The 20,472-nt window shown below is 44.9% G+C and overlaps 1 protein-coding gene across 4 annotated transcripts in view; it reads right to left on the reverse strand.

Moving 5' to 3' along the window:
• Positions 1–20,472, reverse strand: part of LOC145537824 (neuroligin-4, X-linked) — a 372,289-nt gene that overhangs the window by 278,794 nt on the left and 73,023 nt on the right. For all 4 annotated transcript variants that reach the window (XM_081568715.1, XM_081568716.1, XM_081568718.1 and 1 more), the window contains one exon: positions 8,489–9,284. In XM_081568715.1, coding sequence (XP_081424841.1) covers positions 8,489–8,960 — 472 coding nt within the window. In that variant the 5' untranslated portion in view covers positions 8,961–9,284. The remainder of the gene's footprint in view (positions 1–8,488; positions 9,285–20,472) is intronic.

The following is a 20,472-nucleotide window of genomic DNA, read 5'->3' on the forward strand; positions in this document are numbered from 1 at the left end:
AGCAACTAAGTCACCCACACATACACAATACTATTATTATTCATAAGTGAGGTCACCAAACACTAAGAAGGTTGAAGGCTTCACCAAGACAATATGCAAAATAAACAAGTGTCCAACCAGCAGTGTCTCTGGCAGCAAATGAAGCTACTACATGTCCTGGGAGATGGGATGAAAGAAAGTGAAAGTCGCTAGGTCGTGTCTGCCTCTTTGCGACCCCACGAAGTATACAGTTCGTGGAATTCTCCAGGCCAGAATACTGGAGTGGGTAGCCTTTCCCTTCTCCAGGGCATTTTCCCAACCCAAGGATCAAACCCAGGTCTCCAGCATTGCCGGCGGATTCCTTACCAGCTGAGCCACAGCAGAAGCCCTGTGGGTGGTGGGCTACTGAACAAACAACGAGCAAATTTTTGGACACACACATAGATTCTAGCAGACTAACCTGCACCTCAAGTTTCTACCAGTTGTGTTTTTTTTGTAATATTGCTTATAATTATGCATACATAGCAAAGGTGGTTTTTAATACATCCTAAGTGACTTGGATGAGATGGGTAGATAGCATCACCGACACAATGGATATGAATTTGAGCAAGCTCCGGGAGATGGTGAAGGACAGGGAAGCCTGGCGTGCTGCGGTCCATGGGGTCGCAAAGAGTCGGGCACGACTGAGCGACTGAACGACAGCAATGATGTCATTAGGACTCGTTCTAGTAGTGGGAAATATTACAAACTGTCAACTGAGTTAAAATTCATATTCTGGCAGATGACAAATGCAATGGGAAATTCTCTTCCTTAGAGAACAGGTTGTCTAAATTGTAAGGCATGCTAAGCAAAGAGTATTATTCTAAACATGGATAATTTCTGAACCCTCCACAGGATTATTCTTCTATCGGAGAATTTCTTAAGCTGGGAGAGAGACCCATGTGGCAAGAAATCCACTCTCGTTTAACCATGTTCACAAAATACTAAATTCTTTTCAGTTAATCCTTGTCAGGAAGATATTTATCTAATAATCTTTCCTAATTATCTCCACTTACAAGCCATGTCTACACAACGTCAAACATCCCCCTGACATGAAAATGGGAAGCAATTAGTGACTCTCACGTAGCTTCGTGCTGATGTGGACTGGCTAAAACAGCTGTCTCACCGTGTTAACTTACACAGCTTTTAGTTTTTCACCTAGAAAAAATTGCCCTCTGCATACACCTGAACTACTTGTGACTTGATGAGAAGAGAAAGGCACTTAATTTTTCCTTTATCTGATATTTAAAAAAAAAATTGTGCTATTGTCTTTGGATGTTCTGAGAGCCTGTTCCAAGAAATGCATTTTAATGACTCTTTGATGATTAATTTCTGTAAGTCAAATGGGATGCTAAAAATCTAGTTGACAACTCAGGCTGAAAAAGACAAAGCTTAGGAATAAAGCAGAAGGCAATACTCTGCTCTTTGCTTAAAAAAAGAAAAAAGTGCCTTTCCTGATATATTGTCATTTGCAGTAATGTGGATAGACTGAGAGATGATGGTACTAAGTGAAGTGATTCAAAAAGAGAAAGACAAATATCATGGGATATCACTTATATGCAGAACCTAAAAAAATGGTACAAAGGAACTTATCTATGAAAGAGAAACAGACTCAGAGGCACAGAAACCAGATCTGTGGCTGTCTAGGGGGAGGGGGAGGGATGGAATAGGACTTCGGGGTTAGCAGATGGAAAGTCCTGTATTTAGAATGGATAAGCAAGTCCCTACTGTACAGCCCAGGGGACCATATTCAATATCCTGTGATAAAGCATCATGGAAACAAATACGAAAATCGATATATATGTGTGTGTGTGTATGTAACTGAATCTCTTTGCTGTACAGCAGAAACTAACTCAACATTGTAACTCAACTACACTTCGGTTAAAAAAAAAAAAATGCCATTTCTCAAAACTCCCTTTTGTTAAAGCCATATTACGAACTGTCAGAAGAGATAGACTCTAGGTCCCATTCCTAAGCTGACCCTTCCACTGTGACATATGAATCCTTGTGTTACATTCAGTTTACAATGATGATGTACTGGACATTATAGTAGACACATACATATGTACACATCAGCTGGAAAGTTCCGGTTCTCTGGGATTCCCTGGTAGCTCAGACGATCAAGATTCTGCCTGTAATGCAGGAGACCTGGGTTCGATCACTGGGTGGGGAAGATCCCCTGGAGCAGGGAATGGCAACCCACTGCAGTCTTCTTGCCTGCAGAATCCCATGGACAGAGGAGTCTGGTGGGCTACAGTCCATGGGGTCGCAAAGAATCGGGCAAGACTGAGCGAGTAACATCTTCAGGTTCTCTGTTCTTGTATTAACTATGCTTCACAAACATCCGATTAGGGGCTGGATACGTGTACAAAGAAATCTCCCAGCTCAACTCTATTTTATAGCCAAGAAAACTGAGGCACGCACTAACTGAAGAACCTGTTCATAATCACTCAACTGGCAAAGGAATAGGCTGGCATTTGCACGCTGGCAGGCATGTTCTTAGCCAATCAATGCTGCAAGCTCAGTGGAAGGACTGAACCAAACTGACAGAATAGTTATCCGCACCTCTACGTCCACAGCAGCACTGTACTCAATAGTCAAGGCACAGGAACAACCAAAGCAACCACATACACACAAATAGATAGACAAGTTGGTATGCAGGTGTAGGTATGCAGTAGAATATTACTCAGCTGTTAAAAAGGAAATCCTTACTGTTTGTGACAAAGTGAGTGGGCCTCAATGGCATTACGCTAAGTGAGATTTGCTTTAAAAAACACAGATGCTATATTCACATCTATATGGAATCTAAAAATCATACGGTATCACTTATGTGTAAAATCTAAAAAACAAAAAATAGTACGAGCGAACCTATTTACAAAACAGAGTCACAGAGGTAGAGAACCAATTTATGGTTGGTTCTTAAGGAGGGGAGCAGGGATAAATTGGGAGATTGGGATTGACAAATACACATTACTCTACAAAAAACAGATAACTGGTAGGAACCTACTGCACAGCACAGGGAACTCTACTCAACACTCTGTAGTGAGCTATGCCAGAAGAGAATCTGAAAAAGAGGGGATATATGCATATGTATAGCAGATGCACTTTGCTGTACAGCAGAAACTAACACAGCATTGTGTATCATCTCTACTCCAATAAAAAATAAGTTTTTAAAAAACACCAAACTCGCAGAAAAAGAGATCAGATTTGTTGCAGCCAGAAGGGGGGGGGGGGTGGTGTGGAGGAGGCATGGGGAGGTTGGATGAAAGTGGTCAGAACGTGCAATCTCCCAGTTCTAAGATAAACAAGCACCACGGGTGTCATGTGCAGGGTTGACAGCTGTAGATACCATTGCTCGATGAGACTCAGGAAACTCGGAGATCGTCAGTCCAGGTTCAATGCAGGAGACAGAGTGCTCGGGGCTGGTGCACTGGGATGACCCAGAGGGATGGGATGGGGAGGGAGGTGGGAGGGGGGTTCAGGATGGGGGACACATGTACACCCATGGCTGATTCATGTCAATGGATGGCAAAAACCACCACAATATTGTAAAGTAATTTAGCCTCCAATTAAAATAAATTTATTTTTTTAAAAAAGAGTACAACCTAACAGTTCTCATCACAAGGGAAAAAAGCTTTCCTTTTTTTTCTTTTTCTTATACGTATATGAGATGTGTGGTGGTAGGTGGTATAGTTGGTCTGTTGTATCCAACTCTTTGCAACCCTATGGACAGTAGCCCGCAAGCTCCTCTGTCCATGGGATTCCCCAGGCAAGAATACTGGGGTGGGTTGCTGTGCCCTCACCTCCAGAGTAACTTTCCAACCAAGGGATCAAACTCATGTCTCCTGCAGGCAGATTCTTAACAGACTGAGCCTCCAGGGAAGCCCAGGAGAAGACGTAGGTTAGCTGAAACTATTGCAGTGATCACGTCTCAGTTTATGGAAGTCAAACCATCATGCTGTGTGCCTTCAACTTGCATGGTGACGTCCCTCAAAGACATCTCACTAAAACTGGGGAGGGCAGAGAATTAACCGACACCCTCTCAAATAAATTCACCAGTAAGTTGTTTTTCAAGAGGGGAGAGAATCCACCTTACCCAGAAGAGATCAGATCTTGAGGTCTTGACAGAAGGAAGAAGGAGCTGAAAAGATTACGCTAACACGAGAAGAAGCCATTCAGAGGTACAGTTGCTTCTAAATGTCAGATGAGGGAAGAGAACCATTTGGGTGTTTTTCTGGACGCCATTCACTTACACCCACTCTGGGCATCTGGAGATTTTTACAAGTGCCTTCATTACATTGCCTTCATTTGATCCCTGGACTGGGAAGATCCCCTGCAGGAGGAAATGGCAACCCACCCCAGTACTCTTGCCTGAAGAATCCCATGGACAGAGCAGCCGGGTGGGCTACAGTCCATGGGGCTGCAAAGAGTCAGACACGACCGAACGACTAACATTTTCACTACGCTCCTGTATAAAATCAGCATCGCTTTTGAATACTAGTAAGGTTTGCCGTAAACCTCTTTTAACACCCCCAACCAAAAGTTTGGTGTCTACTTTCTAGAGTTTAAACCTCATAACTTCAAAATCTCAACGCAGCCATCACAACTAATGTTGACTCCTTGATATGTTTAACAGAAAGCAGCAAATTTTTAACTACCCAGCATTAAAATGACTGTTTAATAAAAACAAGCTATTCTGGCGTTACAAAGGTAAACAAAGGAATTACCATCTCAGAATGAGTAGTAACGGAGAAAGTTCACAATAACTGTTTAGTGCTATGTGGGTTGTTTTCAATCAGGGAAACACTTGATGATAAATTTCAAACTGTGATAAAAGCTGCCCAAATGCTGTATGAGATTTCTGTTGCTGCCGTAGCAAACCGCCACTGATGTTGCAGCTTCAAGGGGCAGCTATTGAGGCTCTTAGAATTCTGAAGGTCAGAGTTCCCCCAGGCTAAAACTGAGGGGTAGGCAGGGCTGGGCTGCTTTCTGGAGGCGCAAGGGGAGAAATCTTGTCTTTCCCAGCTTGGAGAAGCCGCCGAATCCCACGACTTCCGGCTCTGACTTGTTCTCAAAGGCAGCAGTGGCCGCTGTGCCGTTTTCCTGTTGCTTCCCCCGGACCTGGTTCCCTTTTCTTTCTCCCTCATTCACAATTAATGGTCTCTGCGATCACATATGGACCCACCCAGATAAGCCAGAGTATATTCTCTGCATCTTAAAGTCAACGGGTAAGCAGGTATTAATTTTAGACGCAACCTCATCCCCTTAGCACTCTACGGTAATAATATTCAATGCTTCCTGCACTTAGGACTTGCCCTTCCCTCTGAGTGCGGGCGTGTATGCCTGCTAAGTGGCTTTATTCATGTCTGACTCTTTGCGACCCAATGGGCTGTAGCCCGCCAGGCTCCTCTGTCCATGGGATTCTCCAGGCAAAAACACTAGAGTGGGATGCCATTTCCTCCTCCAGGGGCTCTTCACCACCCAGGGATCGAACCCACGCCTTCTGCAGTGCAGGCAGGTTCTTTACCACTGAGCCACCCGGGAGGCCTGCCCTTCTCTGGGGGAGCCACTATTCTGTTTACAGTAAGTGTGTGTCTCTGGAAATTAAGAATGGCTGTCTCTGTTGCCATGCCAACATGTAAAGCTTAACTGGCGCATGACAGCAACTCATAATTACATTATTGGTAGTGAAGTCACATGGACACACCAACGGATCCAAGCATCAGGACAAACCAAAAAAATAAAATAAAATAAAATAACCGAGCGCCAAAGTGGACATTTGAATTCCAAATAGCCGGTATCACTATACATCCATTTAATCAAAGACACAGTTACAAATTTAGATATGCCCTAAAGGAAGCTCTTTGCAGGGACCAGCATGAAGCCATAACTTTCATGTGTTATTGTACAAGTAGGGTTTCTTCATTTAGGAATAACCAGTAATTAAACATCTAAACCTCCATGATCATTGTCAAATGGACACGAGTTATCTTTTTTAAACGCACAGAACTCCTGACCCAATAGGCTGCAATTTTCTGTTTCTGGAAACACACAGGCGTGTGGCTTCACTCACCATTATTTATATATTATAGGGAGATCAATTTTAGCTATTCAGCCCCTATTAGATTTCTGATTCTCCCGTCAAGATGGTGTGAGATACGGCGCGCAAAAGTGCTATAAAAATACTGAGGAGTCAACAAGCAGCACCGCCTTTATTCTTAAATTTAGACTGCTTCTCTGTTAGGCAGCATTGTTCACATGCGTTTTTTCCCCCCCAAATTCCTATTGAATACTGAACCAAAAAGAAATGGCCAAATTGCTTACAGTTTCCATCCACACAATTGCACACTTATATGAGTCTGCCATCAAGGAAGCTATTGAGTTTTCTTCCTGGATGGTCGAATTGCACCCTACCTCTCAAGGTTCAGACTGTAAAGAACCTGCCTGCAAGGCAGGAGACCCGTGTTCGATCCCTGGGTTGGGACGATTCCTTGAAGAAGGGAATGGCAACCCACTCCAGTGTTTTTGCCTGGAGAATCCCATGGACAGAGGAGCCTGGCAGGCTACAGTCCACGGGATCCCAAAGGGACGGACATGTCTGAGGGACTAACACCTTCACTTTTTCATAAGGAGGCATTCCCTTTGAAGCGCATTCCTTATTTGGAAGGGTAGCGCTCTCAAGTTACCTGTTCATAAACACCAGCACGTCAAATTTACTGTGAAAGCAACTTTAATCTTTTACCCAGGTTTGTTCCCTCTACCCTGCCTCCCCTTCTGTCTTTCTTTTAATTCCTTTATGAGGACAGCTCATGATGAGAAAGTCCATGACTTAGGTGGCTTTGAAAGGCGAACCCTTAATTCGCTTGGGGTGGGGTTACTCATCCTTGTCAATGCACCAAGGAGGTACTAGGAGCTGCCACGGGCAAGGACAGCTCAGGGCAGGGCATGGAAGTAAGGCGCCCGGTAACACTCCTTGAACCCCATTCAGCCCTAGACTATGCAAGGTGATTGGTTCATCTGTCTCCATAGCAACAAGGAGGCTGTCTCCATGCCAACCTCTGCTGATATGATGAAGCCCAACCCTTCCGTTATCTTTCCCTGGACGTCCTCTGTCATCTCCCTAACAGCCCATGGCCTGCTTTCTCCTGAACGGTCCTCACACCACCTCCCTGTGTCCGCCCTGAGAAAGAACCACATGGCAGATGCGATGCAATTCTGGATATCCCTGAGTAGCGTCACTGTTTGTGGCTAGACTCTCAGTTGAGTCTCACGGAGAAACATCTCTCAAGGATTAAAGTGGGAGGAAAAAAGGAAGATGAAGGTGTGCGTGAAAATTACCAAGGACAAGGATGCACTTCGGTTTTCAGAGTAGACGTGGATGGCTACTATCATGCCTCTAAATTTTAAATTCCAGGAAGATTGCATTCTACCCTTTTCCTCCTCCTCGTACGAAAATAGCACATGTAAATAAGAAATGAAAAAATGGGCGTACACTGTAGCCAGACTTTGGTCTGGTTGGTCTCTATCAAACATTTTAATTCCAAGTCTTCACAACCAAGGAGATAGCCAAGTTCTACTAGCGTGGGATTAAGTCATAGTAATATATGGAACGTGATGGCTTTCAGAGACTTTCACTGCTGTGTTATCCAAACAAAAAAAAAGGGGGTCATTTTGTTCTAGCGAGAACATAATTTTTCTCATGGACCTAGCCCAACTTCAGTCTGGTTGGCCTTTTCAAGTCTACACAAACAAGGAGATACCCAAGTTTTATAAGCACTGGAATTATATGGAATATTACTGTTACCGAGACTTTCACTGCTGAGTTATCCAAAAGGAAAGGGGGCGGGCGCTGGGTCCCAGCAAGAACATTATTTTTCTGACGTAGCTAGACTCTTCTGACAACACACATCTGCTGTCTGCCGGCAGTGACTACTGGAACGAAACGACGTCCAAGTTTACGGCAACAACATGGCTTCTAAACAATCAAGTCCAATCATTCTACGAACTATCCCTCACTTGCATATTTAAAACAACTGGTGGATCCTCTTAAGACTCAAAAGGAAAAGTGCTAGCATCTTAAGACATTAAAGCCAAAGGCACTATTCCTGATATGATTTTCAGTGGCTCACTGAAGGCTGATCACATTCATTCTATTAGTTTCTTTAGATTCACCTTTTACAGGTGACCCCAGTGTAACCTACAAGACTATACGCTCACATGGATTCTCATCTGTGAATAAAGATGACAGCAATACTACAAAGGCGATGTACAGAAAGAACCAAGTCATGCATTACAGGACTGCCCAGCTGAGTAAATACACACTGCACATAGTCACTCGTGATAACTGCACTGTGAATATGTAAGATAATAACTGAGGCATAGGAACTATCGTGCACCAGAGGTGATAAAAGGCTGTCGGCACCCAGGAGGCTGACCCAGCAGGTATGCTCTGCGGAAGATGGGTACTCACCGTCCTCCGTGGGCACGTAGATGTTCAGGTAGAGACAGTCTTCATTCTGGTCCTGCACGTAGGTCATCAGGGTGTCCAGGTTGGCCGTGAACCACACAGGCAGCATGTCGTGCAGGAGCGACCTCTCGTCCAGGTGCTGGGGGCACACGGCGGCGAACTGGGTGGCATTGCGGACCCCGGTCCATGAGGAGGGGGGCTCGGGGGGCTGGAATCGCCTCTCCCCAGTGGGGGGCGAGGCGTAAGGGACCCCCAGGTACTGCTCCACGGGACCCAGGATCTCATTGGGCAGCGGCGTTCTCAAGCCCCGGATCTTGCCGTAGTTGGTGCTGACCACGGGGTACTGGGCCTGGCTGTCGATGACCGTGACCTTGACGGCCAGGGCGGTGATCCACAGCAGGACGTTGGAGTTGACCATGACGCAGACCGGGGTGAAGGCCAGCGGAAGCCATAACAGTCCCTGGGGTCTCGACATGGCTCACCAGCACATCCAGGGTCGGGGTTGGGGGGGTGGGTGGATGCGTGGGCGGGCGTCCAGGGGAGAGAGAGGGGCTTCCAGAGACCGAGAGCTGGCAGAGGGATAGGGCTTCCTGGGGAGCCACTCCCGATGGGTCATAGACAGAGCCCAAGGTCAACAGCCAGCCCGGCAGTCGTCTTGGCCGCCCATCGCAAGACGGCTGTGCTGCCTCAATCCTCGGACCGGATTCCCGCCGCTACAGGGTTCCAAAGACGCCAGGACCGTCCAGCACCTTCCAGCAACAGTGATCTTTTATAAGAATGCCGACACAGAGCAGGCAGCCTAAAGGGAGGGAAAAAGCAGACACAGAGGATGAATGGAAGAGCGGCGTCAGCGGCGGCATTGTACGTCTTCCCGGAAACCCTACGCATGATTCCAGAAAACCCCTTTTTTCACTGATCAATCTAGTGCAGCGGCCTCTCTAGCCGGTAGACTCCAGCCAGACAGTGTCTTGACTTAAGTTCCACAGTGAACTCCACCACCGAGAACAAAATGTTCCAGGAACGCTCGAGACTTTGTTACGTGAACCAACATGTCACCACATGTATTGACAGCAATACAGACAACTGAATGGACATCTAATTTGATTCTTGGGCTTCCCGGGTGGCTCAGTGGTAAGGAACCCGCCTGTCACTGCAAGAGATGTGGATTCGATCCCTGGGTTGAAAAGATCCCCTGGAAGAGGGCATGACAGCCCACTCCAGTATTCTTGCCTGGAGAATCTCATGGATGGAGGAGCCTGGTGGGCTCCCTAGGGTCACACAAGGGCCTAAGTGTAGCAACTAAACAACAACTATGATTTCACTACTATTGATATTAGCCCATCAATGGACAGGCACAACCAAAACACTGTTTCCCAGATGTTTAAGAAAACCGTCATTTTATATATAAAATAGATAAACAAGAACCTATCCTACAGCCCAGGGAGCTATGCCCACTATTTTATAACAAGCTATACAGGAAAAGAATCAGAAACACACACATACACACACACATATATAGCTGAATCACTTCACTGTACACCTGAAACTAACACAACACTGCAAATCAACTACACTTCAATAAAAAAATAAATATTAAAAAAAACATCACTACACCCTAAGATATTATGAGTGGGACTCTGAAAGTCTTCTAAGATGTGGAAAACGTAGGTGTGCGCCCAGACCAGATCGTCTTTGTGCCACGTAGACATTTATCAGCCAATACAAAGGGCTGATGCCAAGTGGCTTCAGTCGTGTCCGACTCTTTGCGACCCCATGGACTGTAGCCCGCCAGGCTCCTCTGCCCATGGAATTCTCCAGGCAAGAACACTGGAGTGGGTTGCCATTTCCTTCTCCGGGGGATCTTCCAGATCCAGGGATCGAACCCACGTCTCTTAAGTCTCCTGCACGGGCAGACCAGTTCTTTACCACTAGCTCCGCCTAAGAAGTCCAACACAAAAGGAGCATCAAATTGAAAGAGCCTGCTAAAGCAAAAGACGTAAGAGACACAGGTTCGATCCTTGGGCCGGGAAGATCCTCTAGAGTAGGAAATGGCAACCCACGCCACTATTCTTGTCTGGTGAATCCCATGGACAGAGGAGCTTGGAGGGCGACCATCCACAGGGTCGCAAAGAGTCGGAACACGACTGAAGCGACTAAGCATGCATGCAAACGATGAATACTTAGCGGTCTTGGGCGGCTCGGTGGCACGCATCTAGCTTCCAGACATCGTTGCCCTGAACCTTAGCTTCCTTGGAAGAGACTGAACAACACGGTACATCTCCAGCCCCATCATCAAGTCATGCCGCCTGTCGTATCAAGTCATCATTCCTAATGAAGAGTGCTGGGGCAGCGATCCTGATTTTTCACGTCACATGCCACCTTCCTTCAAGAGGAAAGCCTGCAGCCTGTGTAAGAAGCTTATGATACATCCAAGCTATCTACCTGTTGAGTTTGGGATGTCTTTCACACTTTGAAACAGTGACATCCTTGGGAATGAATTCCCTGGTGGTCCAGTGATCAGGTCTCCACACCCTCACTGCCAAGGACCCGGGTTCAATCCCTGATTGGGAACTAAAGATCCTGCAAGCCACTTGCTTCCCCTCCCCTCCCCCTCAAAAAAAAAAAAAAAAACCTGACCATCTCAGTGCCTCTCAGTGTGGATCCCATAACTCTCAATAGATAAACGATGTATGATATTCATAAGGACGTCACACACAAGTATTACAAATAATGCATTAGAGACAGAAAATAGTTCAAGCGATGATACAAGGATGCTACTTTTTAAAATCAACATTTTCTATTGAAGTGTATCGTTGATTATGGGCTTCCCAGGGGGCTTAGTGGTAAAGAATCTGCCTCCAATGCAGGAGACTTGGGTTCAATTGCTGCCTTGGGAAGAACCCCTGGAGGAGGGAATGGCAACCCACTCCAGTATTCCTGCCTGGAGAATCCCATGGACAGAGGAACCTGGTGGGCTATGGTCCACGGGGTTGCAAGAGCCAGACACGACTTAAGTGACTAACCAATATAGCTGATTATACTGTTGTGTTAATTTTGGGCATACGGCAAAGTGATTCAGTTACACCTTTACACACTTTAATAATCCTTTTCATAATGGTTTATCATAGAATACTGAATACAGGACCCTGTGCTATACAGGAGGATCTTGCTGTCTCTCCATTTTGTATATAAAAGCTCACATCTACTAACCTCAGCTTCCAACTCCAGCCTTCCCTCAACCTTCCCACCATTGGCAACCACCCGTCTTTTCTCCATCAGCCACTCAGTCGTATCGGACTCTTTGTGACCCCCATAGACTGTAGCCCACCAGGCGCTTCTGTCCATGGGATTCTCCAGGCAAGGATACTGGAGTGGGTGGCCATTCCCTTCTCCAACTCTCCATCAGACCCTGCCTTTAAATACACAGCATTCTGCAACCCAGAATAGACGAATGTGTTTCTAAGGACACGGTGGGTTACTCAAGAGTCTTTCTGGACCAGAATGTAATTACGCATCTCATTTCAGGGAACGGGGCTGAGCAAAATATGTCAAACAGATAATTTACTTTTTAATGAAACGTAGCTGAGCCAGATCTGTTTATCGGGGAGCTAGAATACCCCTGGGGGAAGCTCCGCCATCCGTGACAGCCCGGGCCAAGTTAATCAGTGCTGGATGAAAACGCACTGAGACGCTGGGTGGTAGCATCAAGAGGGAAAACTCCGCATCGCACCCAATGGCTGATTGCTGTGTCTGCTTCTGTCTTTGCACTGGAGACAACATTTGGATTCCTGCCACAGGGTGATCCAACTGCTGAATAATTCAGGGACAGACAAGAACAGGACAGAGGTGTTGACTTGCTCCAACTTTCTGATCCCGAAAGTCCTTTCTGGTTTAGAACCACCATCGGTAGGTCCTTCTCAACCCTGCCTCATGGTCACAGGAGGTGTTAGGCATATCCGATTCTGATAGACTTGGGTGGCCAAATGCTCTGAGTGAGCTGGGAGACGTGACTCAACCTCTCTGAGCTTTATGTGCATGGCATGTCATGCCTTCTTCATGGGCCTGGGGTGAATCACAAGCGAGCAAAGGGTCGGGGTTTAGAAAACATCCCCTCAATACCCACGAGATGCTGGCGTATAGTTGCTTTAGAATGTTCGATTACTTTCTAGTCTATAGGAAAGGCAATCAGCTAGACATGCAGACATATCCCCTCTTATCTGCATTTCCTTCTCATTTAGATTGACTCAGAGCACTGACTAGAGGTCCTTGTGCTGGACAATAGATTCTTACTGAAAAGTGAAAGTGCTGGTCACTCAGTCGTGTCCGACTCTTTACGACCCCTTGGACTGTAGCCCATCAGGCTCCTCTGTCCATGGGATTCTCCAGGCAAGGACGCTGGAGTGGGTTGCCTTTCACTTCTCCAGGGAATCTTCCCAACCCAGAGACTGAACCCAGGTCTCCTGCATTGCAGGCAGATTCTTTATCATCTGAGTCACCAGGGAAGCCCAACAATACTGAGTGGGTAGCCTATCCCTTCTCCAGGGGATCTTCCTGACCCAGCGATTGAACCTGAGTCTCCTGCATTAGAGGTGGATTCTTTACTGTCTGAGCCACCAGGGAAGCTCAGGTTCTCATGAGTTATCTACTTTATAGATAGTAACAATAGTGAATGTACATCAGTGCCAACCTCCCAATTCGTTCTACCCTCTCTTTCCCCCTTGGTATCCATACATCTGTTCTCTACAACTGTGTTCCTATTTTTCCCTTGCAAGTCATATCAACTGGACCATTTTTCAGCATTAGACATATGCGTATTAATATGCAATATTTCCTTTATGTCTTCCTGACTTGACAAGAGGGCAGTTTGTTCACACACCTGCTCAAAAGGCTCCCGAACATGGAGACAAAAGGCACTGAAGTCAGCCCCCTGTTGGCAAGAAGCACGTACAGAGACAGAGTAAGTAGTTTAAATTATCTGAGCCTCATTTCACTTACTCGCTTCTAGTTCTTTGGGGGAGTAACTGAGTTAGCTTACACAAGGCACCACACCATCCCTGGAAGGCAGCATTCCATACAAGTAGCATTCAGCTGATGCTTTCAAACTGTGGTGCTGGAGAAGACTCTTATGAGTCCCTTGGACTGCAAGGAGATCCAACTAAAGGAAATCAGCCCTGAATATTTACTGGAAGGGCTGATGCCGAGGCTGAAGCTCCAATCCTTTGGCCACCTGATGCGAAGGGTCCACTCACTGGAAAAGACCCTGATGCTGGGAAAGATTGAAGGCGGGAGGAGAAGGGGATGACAGAGGACAAGATGATTGGATGGCATCACTGACTCGATGGACATGAGTTTGAGCAAGCTCTGGGAGGCAGTGATGGACAGGGAGGCCTGGCGTGCTGCAGCCCACGGGGTCGCAAAGAGCTGGACACGACCGAGCGACTGAACAACAACAAAAGCACTCAGGCGGGGGCTCCGTCCAGGACTCACAAGCTGTGCATCTTGAGGAAGCCTCGTCCACCCCATCACTCCTCTAGCTCCACATATGAGAATACCTCTGTGTGACACGTTCTTTACAACTGACCAAGTCGGGTCACAGGGAGCCTTCATGCTCGAGTTCTATGATGAAGCCTACCTCCCCACCAGGAGCTGGGGACCACAGAGAGACCATGAATCGGTAGGACATTGGAAGAGGAGCCTGGCGTTGACGTGGGTGTGGGGCGTTATCCGGACACTCATGAGGTCCAGGTTAGGCAGTCACAATAACCATAGGTTCCTTATGTCCTCATGTTCTAGAATCTGGCAATTTGCACAAAATGGCATACCATCAACCTCCCGCACTATCTCTCAGAGTCCGCACTGGTGACACTTCGGACCCCAATGTTCTTAAAGTTGTCAAATATTTGAATGTGACGCACATACCTATGCACACACACATATATCTGGCGCCGATGCTAATTTTCAGCTCTTCCCATCAGGTGACCAAAGTATTGGAGCTTCAGCTTCAACATCAGTCCTTCCAGTGAATATTCAGGGTTGATTTCCTTTATGACTGACTGGTTTGATCTCCCTGCCATCCAAGGGAGTCTCAAGAGTCGTGTGTCCCAGTTCTGCTGGTGTATACCCACTAGATTTCGCAATTTAGCTCTCAAAATCAAGATTGTCTCCAGACAGTGCTAAGCAACCTTCAGGGGACAAAATCATCTCAAGGTAAGAACTGCTGGTATATATCAGCAAATATGGGATTTACAGCAGCCATCTAAATGACTAAGCATCTCTAGGTACATGTGAGAATTACCAGTGGCACCAGATATATGTTTGTGTATATATATATATATATATATATATATATATTTGTAGCATCTTATTATATATATATATATATACGTGCATATATATATACGTGCATACATATATATGTGTATATATATGATATATATATATCTATGTATGCACGTCACATTCAAATACTTGGCAACCTTAAATGTTTTAACATTACAGACAACAAAGATTTTTTAAAATAAACCTTTTAAAAGGGCATTGTCCTCATCACTTAAAAATCACAATAAATATGTGTGTGTGCATACTTGATCAGTCGTGTCTGACTCTTTGCCACCCCATGGACTGTAGCCTGCCAGGCTCCTCTGTCCATGGGCTTTCCCAGGCAAGAATACTGAAGCGGGTTGCCATTTCCTTCTCCATAGAAGAAATTTAACCAACCAATACATTTGAGTGAAGCGAAGTTGCTTAGTCGTGTCCGACTCTTTGCGATCCCATGGACTGTAGCCTACCAGGCTCCTCCATCCATGGGATTTTCCAGGCAAGAGTACTAGAGTGGGTTGCCTTCCCCTTCTCCAGGGGATCTTCCTGACCCAGGGATCGAACCCAGGTCTCCCGCATTGCAGGTGGATTCTTTACCGTCGGAGCCACCAGAGAAGCCCTTCAAATATATTTGAAGACAAGAAAAAAAAAAGACTCCTCATGTAAATTTCACACTGAAAATAATTTCACAGGGAGTGGAACATTCCAGCTACACATAATATATGTATATACTCAGTAAATATTAATAGTGCACATATTTATATATTTTTTCTCTATAAGATGTATTTACATACCTTTCAAATGTTTCCAAAATAAAAATAAGATGCTAGAAAAAAGAAATTCCTGAATAAAATATTTTCATGAAAAAAGTTAAAAACCTAACTTTACTGCATACATAAACCTGGGGAGTTTGGAGGGATCTTAACAGCCTATCTTCTCTGCAAAATTTGCACAAAGAGTAATATCTCTGAATGGCATTTCAACTTGCTTTATAACTTGACTGGGTCTTTTTTAAGGGTATTGGGCTTTCTTTTTACATAATTTTATTTGTTTATATATTTATCCATTTTTGGCTGTGCTGGGTCTTTGGTGAAAGCACAGGCTTTCTCTGGTTTTGGCGAGCAGAGATGACTCTCTCACTGGAGAGCAGAGGCTCTCAGATGTATGGGCCCAGTGGTTGCAACTCGCGGGCTTTTAGAGCTTGGGCTCAGTACTTGCGTCCCCTGGGCTTAGTCGCTCCATAGCACGTGGGATCTTCCCGGATCACGGATCGAACCTGCGTCTCCTGCATTGGCGGGTGGACTCTCAACTGCTGGATCACCAGGGAGACCCTGACTGGGTATTTGTGAAAGATTCCTGTAGGACCGGCACTCTACCTGAGGTTGACATGAAGGCAAGGCTCCAACAACTCAGGCCTGTCAAACTAGCATTGCAATGGACTTCCTCCCAAAGTGAACATCACTCAGACTGAGACTGGGTTAATTTTAAAACGTATATATTTAATTTAGGAGTGGTGGTGGTGGTTTAGTCTCTCAGTCATGTCTGACTCTTTTCAACCCCATGGACTATAGCCCACCAGGCTCCTCTGTCCATGGGATTCTTCAGGCAAGAATACTGGAGTGGGTTGCCATTTCCTTCTCCAGGGGATCTTCCCGACCCAGGGATCGAACCCAGGTCTCTTGCATTTGCAGACAGATTCTTTACCAACTGAGCTATGAGGAAAGCCCTAATTCAGGGGAGGCCTGGTCAAATTTACCTTGGTGTTTTGGCCTTTCAAGGAGTAAAGTCACGTCTCTGGTGTGTTCACAGCCTCACACTCTGTGGTCATGAAATACATTATATGTTAGAACTTTGAGGATGCATCTCCCAGGAAAAAAAAAAAATGAGAGAATTAATGAGGTTAGAAACAGCCCTCCTCTGCTGTTCCTCTCAGCTCCCAGGAACGTCTGGGATTTGCTGTCCACTGCCAAGAGGCTGCCAACAACAAGAGGCACTTGGAAGATGCACTTTCATCTCGCACCATGAAGCATCAGGAAAACAAGACCAACAGATCCTGGTCCTTGTCCAAATGAAGGAGCTTGTGCAACAGTCCTTCCACACCGTGGACTAGAAAGTCTGCAATAGCCGTTCCCCAAACTGAAGAGCCTGTCTACCTCCCAAGATCTACTATTTTGTCAAAATTCCGGGGAGGACACACCAGTGTTTTACGGTACCCAAGCGGATTCCATCCCTGGGTCAGGAAGATCTCTTAGAGAGGGGAATAGCAACCCAATCCGGTATTCTTGCCTGGAGAATCCCCATGGACAGAGGAGCCGGGTGGGCTACAGTCCACGAACTCACAAAGAGTCAGACACGGCTGGGTGACTAACACTTTCACACTTGCACTTTTTCAAGTGGTGTGTGGTTCGTCGTTTACCTTAGAACACATATATCTCTGTTGTGAGGTGGCCCAGGGCAAAAGTTACTAATGTCTACAACCTCCACACCTCTCACTGTCTTACAACACACACACACACACACACATACTCCTTATTCAAGACTCACTCCATGCCAGTACTCAGCCAATTAGTATATTTTTGTGTTTCCTTTAAAAAAACAAAAAAAATCCTGGCTTTGATTTTATCTCCCAGATGGACTCTATCTTTTGTCAAATCTTACAGTTCTTTGTACACCCATCCATGTAGCTGCACTTCTAAAAAGCAGAGCCCATCAAAATCCACCCTTTTGAACCATGAGGCTTACATGTAAATAATGAAAGAGCAAAGATGCCATAGGAATTGCCTTCCAGGTGGATTGGTGCCCGGTGAGGGGCTCCAAATTATCACCACCATCACCATTTCTATTCTTGTGCTGAAGTTTAATGGGTCAGGACACACCTGGGGCACAGTCGTAACAAGTGGACTTTGCAACGAGAGACAGAACACAGAATTAACCCAGGAAAAAGGGTCTAATGGCTCACAGGTGGTCCACTCAAGACGGACTGGATAGCTGAGCATGTATCTGGACTAAACCATCAATCAGACACATGACCCTTACGTTCACTGCAGCATTATTCACAACAGCCAAGTCACAGAAGCCATCTAAATGTCCATCAACAGATGAATGGATAAAGAGGTGATATATATGCACAATGGAATACTACTCAGCCATTAAAAAGAATGAAATAATGCCATCTGCAACAACATAGATGGACAGATTGTCATATTAAGTGAAGTAAGTCAGACAAAAAGACAAATGTCATATCACTTATACGTGAAATCTAAAAAAAAGGATACAAATGAATTTACATATAAAAGAGAAACAGACCCACAGACATAGAAAATAAACGTATGGTTACCAAAACGGAAACAGTAAGAGGTAGAGGAGATAAATTACAAGTTTGGTGTTAACACATGCACACTTCTACATATTAACTAAACAACAAGGACCTATTGTATAGCAAACGAAACTATATTCAATATTTTGTAATGACATATAAGTGAAAAGATTCTGAAACAGATTCTTGCATGCATGTATGTATGTATATGTATAACAGAATCACTTTGCAGTACACTTGAAACTAACACAACATTGTAAGTCAACTACATTCCAACAAAAAATAAGTTTCAAAAAATCTATCCATCCTTAAGGAAGTTGTGGTACATATACACAATGGAGTATTTACTCAGCTATAAAAAAAAAGAACACATTTGAGTCAGTTCTAATGAGGTGGATGAAACTAGAGCCTGTTAGACAGAGTGAAGTAAGTCAGAAAGAGAAACACCAATGCAGTATATTAACCCATACATACGGAAGTTAGAAAGACGGTAAGGATGATCCTATATGCAAGACAGCAAAAGAGACACAGATGTACAGGACAGACTTTTGGACTCTGCGGAGAAGGGGAGGGTGGGATGATTTGAGAGAATAGCATTGAAATATGTATATTACCATATGTGAAACAGATCACCAGTCCAGGTTCAATGCATGGGACAGGGTGCTCAAAGCCGGTGCACTGGGACAAACCTGAGGGATGGGATGGGGAGGGAGGTATGAGGGGGGTTCAGGATGGGGAACAGGATGAATCATGGCTGATTCATGTAGATATATGGCAAGAACCACCACAATATTGTAAAAAAAATTATCCTCCAATTTAAATAAATTAATTAAAAAAATCTATCCATCTTATTAATCACTGCAGCCCTAGGACAAACAAAAGTGTTCAATATTTAACAGAAACTTAAATAAGCATGTGTTTAATTTTTAAAAAACAAACGATTAAATATTACCAAACACGATTTCCAAATATAAGCCAAGTTACTTGCAAATATCTCCAGGGTTTGTGGGGAGATCTCTCATCAGACTCAGTCACAGAACATCATGGTCAAAGTGTCAGGCCTTCAAGATATCTGGTCTCCGAAAAAAATCCCATTTCTGTGATCTTCAAACTGCCTTCATAATTTTTGCTCCACAATCCAGTAACTAGGGCCATCCTTTTTCTAAATACTTAGATAAATTCAGGACTTCCCTGGTGGCTCAGATGTAAAGTGTCTGCCTGCAATGCGGGAGACCCCGCTTCGATCCCTGTTGGGGAAGATCCCCTGGAGAAGAGATAGTGGCAACCACTCCGGTATTCTTGCCTGGAAATCCATCCCATGGACAGAGGAGACTGGTGGGCTACAGTCCATGCGGTTGCAAAGAGTCAGAGATGACTGAGGGACTTCACGTTCACTTTTCACTTAAGATAAACTCAAAGCCATCTCTGGTGTCTCCCCTTTTCAAGATGTCACACACAGTAAGTCCTCAAGTCGGCAGAGGGTCTTAACACAGGACTAGAGAGATTAGCTCACTGGGTATTGATGAAAGAGACAAGAGGTCACGTAGGGTCAGTGAAAATGCAAAAGCCGAGAGGCACCAAGTACTGAGCCACAGTGTGGAGCAGTGCCATGCCAGGCTGCTGACAAATTAGGGCAGTCCCCCGGGAAAACAATTCTGTATCATAGAGGAGTGTCCAGCGTGCACACAACTCAGGTGCAGATAAACACACACACACACAATGTATACATACAAGCTATACAGCCTAAATAGTCTGTATGTCTCCTATAGAGCTTCCTTGATATTCATGGCAGGAGACCTAACCAAAAAGTGCCATTTACAAGCACAATTATAATAGAAACACATAGGAAAAAACCCAGACATCCACTAAGAGGTGAATGGATAAGTACATGTTAGCGGGTTAGAATACTGCACGAAAGTGAAAACTGAATAAAATGAAGATCTGACTCAAAACACATACACCTTCCAAGTAAAGGGCAAGTCACAGAAAAAGACATATGATGTGATGTTATTTTATGGCATTGTATAAAACTGTATATACAGGTTAGAGCTGTATTTGTACTGAAATAGAAAAACAGCAAGGGCATTATAAAAACCAAAACCTAGAACAGTAACTATGCTATTCTGGGTAGCAATTCACATGGATATACAAAGATATGGTGGTACTCTATTTTTCAGTATGGCAGTAGATATATTTGTTATATATGCATATATATATATAAATATTTTTATTTATTTATTTCCATACAGTGTACATTCTCTGAGTATGGTTATTGTACAGTTCTTCCCTGGTGGCTCAGATGGTAAAGAATCCACCTGCAATGTGAGAGACCTGGGTTCAATCCCTGGGTCAG

Source organism: Giraffa tippelskirchi, chromosome Y (genome assembly GCF_054371585.1).
Source record: "Giraffa tippelskirchi isolate mGirTip1 chromosome Y, T2T-mGirTip1v1.2.pri, whole genome shotgun sequence".
Classification (NCBI taxonomy): domain Eukaryota; kingdom Metazoa; phylum Chordata; class Mammalia; order Artiodactyla; family Giraffidae; genus Giraffa; species Giraffa tippelskirchi.